At 41.6% G+C, this 12,886-nt stretch overlaps 1 protein-coding gene across 1 annotated transcript in view; it reads left to right on the top strand.

Annotated features, from left to right (window-relative positions):
• Nucleotides 1-12,886, top strand: part of LOC139920080 (ryanodine receptor 2-like) — a 69,275-nt gene that overhangs the window by 30,651 nt on the left and 25,738 nt on the right. Inside the window, exons 51-70 of the mRNA XM_071909989.2 lie at nt 397-617; nt 1,273-1,363; nt 1,474-1,614; nt 2,916-3,079; nt 3,433-3,511; nt 3,759-3,848; nt 5,745-5,882; nt 6,064-6,141; nt 6,271-6,346; nt 6,566-6,689; nt 7,086-7,201; nt 7,827-7,891; nt 8,828-8,949; nt 9,230-9,279; nt 9,528-9,588; nt 10,029-10,276; nt 11,067-11,148; nt 11,623-11,753; nt 11,894-12,214; nt 12,347-12,587. Coding sequence (XP_071766090.2) covers nt 397-617; nt 1,273-1,363; nt 1,474-1,614; nt 2,916-3,079; nt 3,433-3,511; nt 3,759-3,848; nt 5,745-5,882; nt 6,064-6,141; nt 6,271-6,346; nt 6,566-6,689; nt 7,086-7,201; nt 7,827-7,891; nt 8,828-8,949; nt 9,230-9,279; nt 9,528-9,588; nt 10,029-10,276; nt 11,067-11,148; nt 11,623-11,753; nt 11,894-12,214; nt 12,347-12,587 — 2,639 coding nt within the window. The remainder of the gene's footprint in view (nt 1-396; nt 618-1,272; nt 1,364-1,473; nt 1,615-2,915; nt 3,080-3,432; nt 3,512-3,758; nt 3,849-5,744; nt 5,883-6,063; nt 6,142-6,270; nt 6,347-6,565; nt 6,690-7,085; nt 7,202-7,826; nt 7,892-8,827; nt 8,950-9,229; nt 9,280-9,527; nt 9,589-10,028; nt 10,277-11,066; nt 11,149-11,622; nt 11,754-11,893; nt 12,215-12,346; nt 12,588-12,886) is intronic.

Here is a 12,886-nt window from a genome sequence, read left to right as displayed (position 1 = left end):
CACTGACATAGGGCCTGGTTGGCTGGATTAACTTAAAATCACTGATGTCTACTAATGTCTGCTAATATCTACTAAGAAATTCATCAGTTTTGTGTTCTTCAGTATCACTTGGGTGATGAACTGTATTGTGTACCTCCCTCCTAACTGAAGTAGATTTTTTTAGTTTGAATCCATGTTTGTGATAGACATGTTGTAGTCTGCACTCATGGTCACTAAGAGGCAGTGTGTCACTGCTTGACATAGCTTTCTAAACCTATTTCAGAAAAAATATCTTTTTTCCCTTTTTCAATCTTTTTGGATGTACTTCTCTGCTCCCTCACTCCCTCTTGTCTGTGGAGCTACACTTAGTTTCTCTCCATAATTAGACCCTGTGTAAGCTGCCTCTTCTCCTTGCAGGCTGACCTGGGATCCACTGACATGGCCCTGGCCCTCAACAGATACCTGTGTGCGGCCGTGCTTCCTCTGCTCACCAAGTGTTCAGCACTGCTGTGTGCTGCAGAGGGCCATGCTGTGCTGGTGGATTCTCTCATCCAGGCTGTCTACCGTCTCTCCAGGGCTCTGAGCCTGACCAAGGCCCAGAGAGACTCCATCGAAGACTGCTTGCTGGCTGTCTGCAGGTAGATTATTTAGTTTTAAGGTGCGGAACCTCCTGGGTGAGGAGCTCAACTCCCAATGTGGTTTTTCATACTAAAAAATGTATGCTGCTGCTGTCTGCAGATAGAGGAAATACATTTTTAATTAACTCGCTGTTACATTATATATGTTATGATACAATGTTATTTTGGTAGTTGAGGTTTCTGTGAGGTCTGCTCTTTTAATTTCTGAGTTATTATGCCAAAGCTAATTCCATTATATTAGTTATCAGATACAGGGTGTTATTGCTTCCATTAGCACATTTCAAATAGATAAAACAATGTTAGCATTTAGTAAAAGCCTGTCATTTTTTGCCTCGCAAACACATCATTGGTTTACAAGAGAAAAGAGGAACTGATTCTTACTAATTGAAGCAGGCACATCAATACATTCTCATACCCTCTCATAACATTTTATGAATCACTTTCCACCCCCTGTAAAGTACAATTTTGCCACATTCAAATACAACTTACCAAATTCAATCAAAATGTTAACAATTTAATTAACATCTTGCCTGTGGCATCTTGTTAATTGTCTGTCTCGCTCATTCTTCTCAGACATGATTATCATTCATAACATCATTCATTGTGTGTGTGTGTGTGTGTGTGTGTCTATTTCTGCACTTGTTGGTGTCCTCAGTAAACTCCAACCATCCATGATGCAGCCTCTCCTTCGACGTCTTGTCTTCGACGTTCCCCAACTCGCAGACCACACCAAGATGCCACTCAAGGTGGTTTACCACATTGCAACGTATATATGAAAATATATAGGAGATATGTACACAATATTATGCTAATCCTGATTATACTGATGAATTTCATCACTACTTCTGCACAACAGCTGTTGACCAATCACTATGAGCAGAGCTGGAAATACTACTCTCTAACTGCAGGACAGGGGGACCAGGGCTCGGCCTCCGAGGAGGAGCTCCACCTGTCTAGAAAGTTGTTCTGGGGGGTGTTCAATGCCTTGGCAAAGAAGGTAAAACAAAATAAATACCACGGTCAATCTCAAGGTTGTATTCAAATGATTTAAAATAAGAATATTTCCCTGGAGCACCAGAAAAGTTGCAAGAAAATAATAAATGTTTAATTTTTTGACAATTTGATCACAGCCCAATCCTATCATTGATTTATTGCCTCCTTTCTTTTTCCATCCTCCTCAAAGCCTATTTTAGTAGCAGCAGCAAGATGATGAGCATTTGATCTCCTCCTTAAGCGTTCTTTTAGAAGGAACTCTGTGGAAGATGTAACACTGTTGAAACTAAAAGACTGAATTATACATATCCTGGTATGAAACCTCCCACCATTACTTACAACAGAATTGCTGGAAATAGGACAGATGTAATCAATATAACTGAATCTCGTCAGAGTTCACTGGAAGCATGCACCGGCATATTGCTGACTGACACTTATCTGACTGATCCAGAACATGAAAACATCAAAGAACTAGGTTCATGAGGTTATTCCAGTCCCACATGTGGCCCACATCAAACGGCCTCAGAAGTCTAGCCCACAGTCAATACTGTACAGAATTGTACGACTTTTGTAGAGAACATGTTATATTATATAGAGTATAGTGTAGTACAGCTGTATTACAATCTTCTTATGCAATGTACCAAGTTTGTTGTGTTTGTTGTACATTGATTGTCCCAGAGGCAAATTTGTATGGCAAGGATAGCTGGATATGTGCACCAAATCTTGTTAATTGAAGTTAAGGTGTGGGATATATGGTATGTCATTTTTTTTTTAAATTTTGGCCTGTAATTGCAGCACCCTTATTGGGCCTTTCAGTGTATTTTTTAAAATGTAGAAATGCAGTGGAAAGATGCATCATTCTGCCATCCAAATCGCACCAGCAGTGTTTGAGATACCACACAATACTGATGAACAAATAGATGAACAGGCGTTGTAGCACTCCCCTTGGGCCAATCTAATTTTGGGAAATCCGGAATACAGTGGCCAGAAGCATTATTCCTCCAAGTTTTGCCAAAATTTTCAGTGGTGTCTGAGGTCATCTCAGGACAGATGAATGAACAGATTGATGGAGAAGGATCCATACTTATGGATAACTAATCTAAATTTGAATCTTTAAAATCCCTAGAATACTTTGCAGACTATATATAACCCATTCATACTTTGACCATTTCATTGTCTGCCCTCGTCCTCTGACTCTCTGTCTCCTTACTGTCTTTCCTTATCTCTTTCTGTCTCTTTTTCCCTCTCACTTCCTCCTACACTCTGTCTCCAACTCCCCCTTTCCTTCTCACTCCCACTCTACAGCCCTATGAGCCAGAGTTATTCAGGCTGTGTCTCCAGTGCCTGGCTGCAGTAGCCGGGGCCCTGCCTCCTGACCACATGGACCCATGCTGTGTGTCCCGGCTGGAGAGAAAAGGTTCCATGGACACAGATGGACACTTTGACCCCCACCCTGTAGATACCTCCAAGTAAGCTACTGACCAGGGAGATTTAAAGATAATGGACAAAAAATGTGCTGAGTATACAGTGCCTCTGGATACTCAGAAGACAATCTGTTCTGTTCTCCAAGATAAGTGGCATAGATTTATGGCCAAGTATAAGTTTTAATTTGGTAGACAGAATTTGCCTCAAGATTAATTACACTTACTGCTTGCGTTACGTCATGAAAATGTTGTGTTTCATAGGCGCGTGGATATGAACGTTCATTTACATATTCTTGATGAATCATGCCCTTATTAGTCAACTATTATTACCCAAATTACCCAAATTTGTTACTGTATGTTAACTGAGCTAAATTATACATTTTCTTTCCCTGTACTAGCGTGTCAGTACCAGAGAGACTGGAGTTCGTAGTGAATAAGTATGCAGAGCATACTCATGAGAAGTGGTCACTGGACAAGGTAATATCTTGATAATCATCCATCAAATCTGAGGGGCCTGTTAGAGTTGACAGGGTGATGTATGATATCCTGGTCAGGACTATGCCACTTACGAATACACTTCATAGATAATGAATGCCTGTTTGGCAGTGTGCAAACATCGGTCTGTGTTCCGTGTCCTAGGAGCTAACAGAAGAAGATTAGCCTACTGTCTACATATTTTCTAATGTATGGTTTTGTGAGTGAATCTGTGTGTTGTCTCTGTCAGTTTGCCAGTGGCTGGGTTCACGGAGAGCAGCTTTGTGAGAACACCAAGGTTCACCCTCTCCTCAAGCCATACAGGGCTCTGGCTGAGAAGGTAAAACACAAAGTGAATCTGTACTGTGTGTACTTCAGCAAAGAAAGCAATGAATTGACAAATCCCAGAGGCACTTGCATACCAAATTTGGTGTATGAAATATAAAAAATTAAAATGCCTCTGTTCATGGTCTTGGAATCATTTCCCCGTTGCCTTTCTTACAAAACTTGGTGTGTGGAGTGAGGTTGTTAAAGTTTAAATGCTTCTGATCGCATTCTTTGAATAATTCACTCTTTGAATGCAAATTGAATGAATGAATGCAAAAACCTGAGAAAAATTTATTGTTACTCACTTCAAATCAATGAAAAACTTGCGATGAGGTGCATCTCATTTGATTTCATTTTCTCTGTGAATAGTTCTTTCACTTTAGTTTGTTTAAATGCCTGTAATGCACTAATTAAGTTAAACTAAGTTTTTCAAATATCAAAAAAAAAATCAAAAAAGTTGTTTTTACCCTGTTATGCTATAAACATTCTAATATAGTTTCCCCTTTGATTACATACTCAGTTCAGTTTTATGTAATGGTTTATACAATTGTATGCAAAAGTTTGGGAACCTGGTCAAAGTGCATGCTACAGTGAATTAAGTGGATAGAGGCTGATCCAACCTCTACATGGTACAAACTTGATCATAACATCTTTCTGGAAATACAATACATGGTTACTTATTTGCATTTATAACAGAGTGAAAATAATAAACAAAAGTGAACATGGCAATTTGGGCGCCCTGTCAGTTAATACCTAGTAGCACCTCCTTTGGCAGATATTAACAGCTCACAAATGTTTCCTGTAACCAGCTAAAAGTCTTTCTGTTCTTGCTTTTGGAATTTTTCCCCACTCTTCGATGCAGAACTCTTCTAGCTCAGAAATATTCTTAGGTCTCCTTGCATGTATTGCATGTTTGAGATCTCCCCACAGATTTTCAATAGTATTTAAGTCTGGGTACTGAGACGGCCGTTCCAAAACCTTCATCTCTCTTTTCTGTAAGTACTTCATATAGTAGTCAGATGTTGAGGTGTTTTCGGATTGTTGTCTTGCTGAAATATCCAACTGCTTTTCAGCATCAGTGTCTTGCCTGGCTCTGATACATTAGCTTCTGGGATTTGTTGATATCCAGTTGAATCCATCCCTCCTTCTCCTTGTACAATATTTTCTGTTCTGCTGGCTGCCGCACATCTCCACCCCTGTGCTTAACAGTTGGCAAAGTGTTCTTTCCTTCAAATGCGTCAACCTTTTTTCTCCAAATGTATCTTCTTTGGTTGTGGCAACACAGTTAAATTTTCATTTCAGCAGTCCAAACAACATGGCTCCAAAAAGATTCAGGCTCATCAAGATTTCCTTTTGCATGCTTTTTAGACACTGGCTTTTGTGATGAGGTCAAAGAAAAGGCTTTCCTCTGAGAACTCTACCATGCAGATCATTGTTGTTGTGTAAGGTACGCTGTATTGTGGACCTGTGAACAACTACTTCAGTTTCAGCTATGTCTATCAGAAATTTTTCTTCCAGACTTTTCCTTGTCTTGCACTGTTCCATTTAACTTCCATTTCTTGACAATGTTTCTGACAGTTGAAATTGCTTGCTGGAAGCGCTGAGAGAGTTTTTTTTATAGCCCTCTGGTGTATTGTAAAAGTCTATTTTTTTTCAAGTCTTCAGACAACTGTTTAGAGGAGCCCATGGTTGTTGAAACCAGACAGAACAACAATCACAGTCTGACAGATTAGATGGTATGAAGTTACTTCAGATTAATAGTTCCACTCTGGAATTGTCTTCACCCAACTAATTGAAGCCCTAACAAGTCAATTAACGTTCACAAACGTATGCATGTGCCATGTTCACTTTGTTTATTATTTTGAATTTGTTATAAATCTGTTATAAATGCAAATATATAAATATCCAGGACAAAGAGGCCTACCGCTGGGCCATTAAAGAGACACTAAGGAGTATGCTGGCCTTTGGATGGACCATAGAGAGGACCAAAGAAGGAGAGGCATTTGGCCTGCATACCTGTGCACGCAGGATCTCTCAGTCTGGACAGGTATGTGTACCCTGACAGAGGCCACATTATGTTGTTTTATAGTACATCTGTTTTGTTTTTTCATTTTTTTATGTGTCTGTACCAGTAAAAGTGACCACATTCACAACTAAACTTGTCCTCCTACTGGGCTTTACTTGGTATTATAAATTTGGTAATCAACTTGTTTTTGTCTGCGGTGTAGTTATCTTTTGAAGGGGCATCAACCTTCAGCCCCAAACCTATGGATGTGAGCAGTGTCACGCTGTCATGGCATCAGTGTGTAAGTCATTACATGTGCTTGCTTTATACACTATTTAATTAGGTATACACATTGTCTTCTATATTATATATATTATACACTCAGCTACAGCTGAAATTCTATTCTATTCTATTCTATTCTATTCCATAGTCAATGGCTGAACAGTTGGCTGAAAACTACCACAATGCCTGGGCCAAGAAGAAGAAACTAGAACTGGAGACTAAAGGTTGTAGAACACCTTAAGTACCAATAAACACCCAGATACATAATTGACTATAATGTTCTCTTCTGATCTGAGCTGTTCTGTTCTTCTCTTGTCATGTATTGTCTTGTCTTCTCCTCTCTTGAACCTTGAGTAATGTTGTTTTTGTTAGATAATAAAAAGCACAGAACAGTCTTCATTGCATACAAGAGTAATTTGTATTTGACCCATTTCTCTGCTCAGGAGGAGGTGGCCATTCAATGCTTGTGCCCTACGAAACCCTGACTGCGAAGGATAAGACCAAACTCCGAGAAAGAGCCCAGGATGTCCTTAAGTTCCTGCAGCTCAATGGGTACACTGTGGGGAGGTGAGATTCAATTTTAAGAACACCCACAGTATCAATTTATGATTGTAATAGTACAGTGTGTGATGTGCATCAAGTGGGCAGGTAATGAGGCGTTTCAGGTTCAGAGCCTGTCTCAAGGGTACTGCTCCCATAACATCTTTAAGCAAGCCTTATAGCAATCAGACCCCAGGTTTTTTTTTCAGACTACCTCCAGTTCAGATCATAACCTCAAGTGCAGCACTGTCAGTGAGTAAGATAATTGCAACGCCTCTTTGACTCCCCACAGCAGTACATTGTCTTGAAATTATAGCTTATACAATACATAGAAAACAAGATTTATATTTAAGGTTACAGCTAACAATCATTAAAAGTAGCAGGGGTGTTTAACAGCCCTGGTTGATTTCACTCCATATACAGGGAGAGGAAGACAGTGGAGATGGACTTTCCAGCCATAGCCAACTGCTTTGGCTACACGCTCCTTCAGCAGCTGCTGTCTCACACTGAGGAGGCCCAGGAACACATGTTGGAGCTGGGTAACATTATAGTGTTCATGAATGTAAAGACAAAACAAAAATCATGGATATTTAATTTAAGACATAAAATAGTATTGAACAAGATGAACTTTCATCTTATACGTCCCAAAGGTACTGTATGACGTTATCGACCTGACAGTATGGGAGTTTTGCCTGTGATCACCTCAAGTTGTGACTGGACCTTGAATCTTCACAGTTGATATGGATTTTTGGAATAACAGTCAACAGTCTCTTGAGTCTGAATTCTGCAAAGTCAGCTTTGAATCTATAGAGACCCTGATGGTATTTTTGCTTTCAACCATCTCAAGATGACTCAAAGTTTGGTTGGTTATGCAAGCCTGTCTATATAAATCGGTATAAGCCTGCAGAGAAAGTCTATAGTATCAGTACAAACAACTTTCAACACATACCTTGTAGCAAATACTTTGTGTATGTGTATGCTAGTTTGTTTGTGGTCGAGTACGGACTATATGTGTTTTCCCTATTTTGAGCATTTTCTTCCCAAGATATTGTAAGAAACACATTTTATTTATTAACTTTACCTGTATATTTTCAGAGTTTTAGTCTTTGATTGCATATAGCGCATAATATTTCTTGGTGTTTTTCTTTCCAGAGGTGATGCAAGCCAGAGGACAGATGTCCAAAGGGGAGAGAGCTCCACACCAGCAACCAATCAATTTTTTTCCCAAGGTTTGCCTCAGACCAAAACTACATTCAAAACCCAATCCAAATCCACCCGCTGATATGGAATCGCTGATCTTGATCCAGCCCTCCTCCAATTTCCCCTTTTCCAATGCCATTATCTTATGTCTCCTTAGCTATTTTTTCTCATTTCATTTATGTCAACTAATTAGTTTTGTTGGATGGTTGCCATGGGCAACCCCACTAAGTGAAAGCCGAAGTGAAAGCCTTTGTGGCTGTGTAATTTATTTAGCCATTTTGGAAATCCATGTGGGCGTGTCGATTGCCATCAGGACATTGATTAAAGCCTCCCACACAGTTCTGCCTCCAAGGAGGCAGCGAATGAAAAGGGTTTATTTCTCATTGATGGGACCCCCTGAGTCAGACCCAGTCAACCAAGTCTGTGAACAGCCATGCCTCAACTCTCTACACCCACACCTTCACCCACTCAACCACACACACACACACGCACACGCACACTTATATATAGATATACAGAGATCAATTCCTTGATCATGTCCACAACAGCAAATGAAGCGGGAAGTCAAAAGTCGTTACAGCATTGACACCGCTTCAGAGCAGGTGTAATAGAGTGTAAAGTGTTTAAAGAATATTGTAGAATATTTCCTGAAGTGGAAATGCAGGCTACTGGATTTCCACGACAGCCATGCTCAAACATCTGCTTGGAATTGGTAAACCCTAATATTATCACTTATTAAGCCTTACATAAACTACTGAGCATATTTACTCTCATGCCAGTGGAAGAAATAAATGATAAGGGACATATGTATAAATTATGTCAGCGCTGATCTTTGTTTTCTTCTTAAGGCACAGTGAAGTACATGTAGTTTTTTGACCTGACCGTTGGCCCTACAGGTGTATCAGTAGTACTGCTCTTGCATGCTTTATGCATCCATGCCCATATCTAAGTAACCCCTTCAACAGGTTGTACTGCCTCTGCTGGAACAATACCTGAAGAGCCACCGTCTCTACTTCCTGTCCGCCTCTCCCTGTTCCAACGGTAACAGAGGCCATGCCTCAAACAAGGAGAAGGAGATGGTCACCAGGTATGGGTCACACCCAGCAGAACTTATCTCGATAAAACTAGTACTAGTTTAATGTTACCTTGTACCTTTCCACTTCCTATGATTATAGGCCAATCCCCTAGGCACAGATTTAGCATAGTATTTGACCACATTTTCTTTAAGGTTTTTCATTGAAGAACCCTCATTCTTAGAATTAATTACTTATTTCTCTTGAAGTCTCTTTCTGATCCTCTGTCTCTTAATTATTTTTTGACTCTTCCCTCTACTCCCTAATCCACTTATCTTTTCTTCTTACCTTCAGCCTCTTTTGTAAGCTTGGAGCTCTAGTGAGACACAGGATCTCACTGTTTGGTAAGGATGCTGTAGAGAGAAAGTTATGCTTATTAAGTCATGAGATGCTTTCACATTTGTTGTTTGCACTTGCTGTCTACTATTGTGTGTCTTCATTCCCATTCTTTTTGTCTTCGAAATTCGTGAGTCATAGTCCAAGATTAGTTTCATCCTTTGTGTGTTTGTGTGGCTGCATATGTTTTTATCTGTACATGTGTGCTCACTAGTATGAATTTTTTATGTGTGTTTGTGTCTGCATGCTTTCCCAGGAAACAACGCCCCATCAATCGCCAGCTGTCTCCATGTTTTGGCCCAGTCTCTGGATGCCAGGTAGCTAGATGGCACTGCTGTCACACTCTGCCTAAATCGATCTCCCCGCTCCGCCTGCAGTCACATTAGTGTCACACCACCGTGTCTGAGGATGAGATGACTGGTGTAATTGAGCCACCGATACACTGATGCTATCTAATTGTGGTTGATATCACTTTTAGTCCCTGAGGACAATGCCTCTGTCTGAAGCATGAAGCTGGTAGTAGCATCTTGCCTTAGCAGAGATTGATGTCACTTGGACTTTTCTGGGTGGACAGAATAGCAACTGATTTATTATACTGCTAGCCAAAAGATATATTGCATGACACCTTTTACATTTTACTTTTCTACACTTCATTTACTATTGTTCCTAGTGAACACACATCTTCTTGTCAATTATCACGCTCATATGCCTTGATATATTTGCAAGTCATGAAAAAGGCATTTTTGACCCTCTCTAGGACGTTGATGACATCCGCCCCGGAGTCCGTCCAGGCATCTCTCCGTTCATTCTTTGAGGCAGCTGCAGTTGATCTGGAGATGACGGTGGAAAACCTCTCTGTGACTTTGGCTGCTTTACCCCAGAGTAGGAGTCAGCAGCCCAGAGGAGTGGCCAAGGTCCTTAGCTACACAACCTCCACCCTCCTCCCCACCCTCACTGCCCTCTTCCAACATCTCAGCAGCCAAAACTATGGAGAGGACCTCCTGGGTAAGAGTATAGGCTATTGTGAGAGGAGAAAATCTCCTATTAATACATGTTGTGTGCATTCACAAAATGTTGAAAATGTTGAAAGATTGTGCTGCCACTACACTACACAGAGGTAAATGTGGCATTAAATGCAATGTATCTCAGAATCTCAGCTATCGATCAATAGAAGTTATCAATATGAAATGTGTCAGATGTAATGTAAAAGCTGACAAAATGGAAGTATGACTCCTGCATCTCCCACAGAATATATTTGTGCCAGTGTTTATGAGAATGGGGTTTTCCCTCCAGCTTTGCATTTAGACGCTCCCTGATTCCAACCTCACAATTGCAACCTGAAATTGACTCAGTTATGTGTGATCAAATCTAGTTTATTTTCACACCGTCTGTATCATTGCACAATAGTGTGTATACAAAAACCCTATCCTCCCCTCATGCATTTTCAGTGGTGTCATTCGCTTCCCTCCATATGCTAAGCAGCGGGATGAACAGCTGGCTTCCACACCCCTTAAATCACTCAGGGACGCCCTCCCCTCAACTTCCTACCTTCCGCAGCTTGAAACCAGGTCTCATTAACTCTCTCAGTCATGGCCACGGAGCAGCAGTGGCATATTGTCTCCCTCACTGATCACTTGACCTTCCAGGAATCGTTCATTACATTAATCAACAGCCGTCCACCTAGTCCATCTATCTTTGATTGTATGGTGTCAGCTTTCCTTCTCGGTGTCCTTGGCTGTCACTGAACGGAGGCTCACAAGGGCCGCAGCTCTAAGCATCACCTTGTCTTTTCCAGTGGGCAGCGTCCAGGTGTCCTGTTACAGGATCCTCAACAGCCTCTACTCTCTTGGCACCAGCAGCAGCATCTATATGGAGGGGTACTGTCTATATATTGCCATGTGATTTCACAGTTTGTGCTGATGAGAGTCATTTTTTTCTTTTGCTTCTAGTAATCATGTTTGTTTCGCCACTGAATATTTCTATTCTATACTACTACTCAAAATGTTGCTGTGTATAACCCGTACAACTCTTCTCATAAGTAGCTGGTTAAAAAATACGTTACTGCTTACTTGTTTTTGCATTCATATGTGCAATATTTAGAAGTAAAGAAGACTGCTGTGGAGAGAAAATAGATGATTAGTCGACACTCCTGGATTCCACATTATTGCTGTCCAGGACAAATATTTATCAAGGCCATGGTTACATAGAAAAACATTTAAACCTGAGGGGCAATATTTGACAGTGACATAGGAAGGGAACTGGCCGGTGATCAGGCACTCCTACACTGAACAGCTTGATGAATTTGGGCACTAGTCAGTCCCATCCCTTTGTAACAGCGTGTTTCCATATAGACAGAGGCCAGCAGCAGGCGCCTGTCTGGCAGCCCTGACTGGGGCTTTCCCTGTCTGCTTCCTGGAGCCTGCACTCAATCAAGACAACCCGTTCTCCATCTACAACACCATGAGTGACACCGAGAGAGAGGGTAAAAATCATAGACACGTACACATGCACACACACATCTTTCTCTCTTTCTCGTTTTATTTTTTTAGTCCTTGAACAGTCCACTCCCCCACATCCTACACCCTTCTTTTCTCAGCCTCTTTTTCCTTATCTGTCTGTCAGACCTGGGGGTGCCAGATCAGGTGGAGGACGTGTGTCCCCTCCTGCCTTCTCTAGAGCAGGCGCTGAGGGAAGTGGAGGAGCTGGCGGGCGCTGGGGCTGGGGCTCGCCAGGCTCACTACATCCATGTCACAGAGGTCACCCTGCCCATGCTGTGCAGCTACATGTCCCGTTGGTGGTACTGGGGCCCTGAAGGCCAGCCAGACAGCCCAATCTGCACCTCCCTGATTCCCCAGCATGCCAGCGACCTGCTTGGCCACATCCTTCGCATCATCCACAACCATCTGGGCGCTAGCCAGGGTGACTGGATGAAACAGCTGGCAGGTAGTACGATCACATACAATATGGTGTGTGGTGTATTGATATAATACTTACACAATAGAATACAGATCTTTCATGCTTCTCACTCGCCTCCCTTCCACTAGCACTTGTGACGTCAGTTATGTCCCCTCTCAGTTTTCTCTCAGCCAATCATATGCAAGGCCCGCATCGAGCTGCTGAAGAGCCACTTCCTGCCCCTGATGGAGAAGCTGAGGAAGAGGGCAGAATGTGTGCTGCTGGAGGAAGAGCAGATGAAGGCGGAAGGGCAGAGTAACCACTCTGATGCGGAGCTACAGATACAAGAGAAGTTCACTGTGCTGGTGCGAGATCTCTACGCCTTCTACCCCATCCTCATCCCATTTGTGGATTGTAATCGGTAAGGCATGCAGCCATGGAGCCGGGGCGTGAAGAACTGAGCTGCTAGGTGGTGTGTGGATTGACAGTGACACTTATTTTGCTGTCATTTATATTGATATCAACCCACCAGAGGCCAGCAACTATCTACCGGGTTTTTGGTTTGGTTTGAAATTAACAAAAAACATGAGGTAAACGACTGATAATACATTGTAAACAGTGAAAAATGTAGACAAGTACTTGCAAAACAACAAGAAAATGTACCAGTTTTTCTCAATTTCTGAAAAGTGTATTTTTTGGAGATACAAGGTTTCTGCAGGA

This window comes from Centroberyx gerrardi, chromosome 15 (genome assembly GCF_048128805.1).
Source record: "Centroberyx gerrardi isolate f3 chromosome 15, fCenGer3.hap1.cur.20231027, whole genome shotgun sequence".
In the NCBI taxonomy this organism is placed as follows: domain Eukaryota; kingdom Metazoa; phylum Chordata; class Actinopteri; order Beryciformes; family Berycidae; genus Centroberyx; species Centroberyx gerrardi.
The sequence above is the reverse complement of the archived record's forward strand: the minus strand, read 5'-3'. Positions and strand labels throughout refer to the sequence as shown.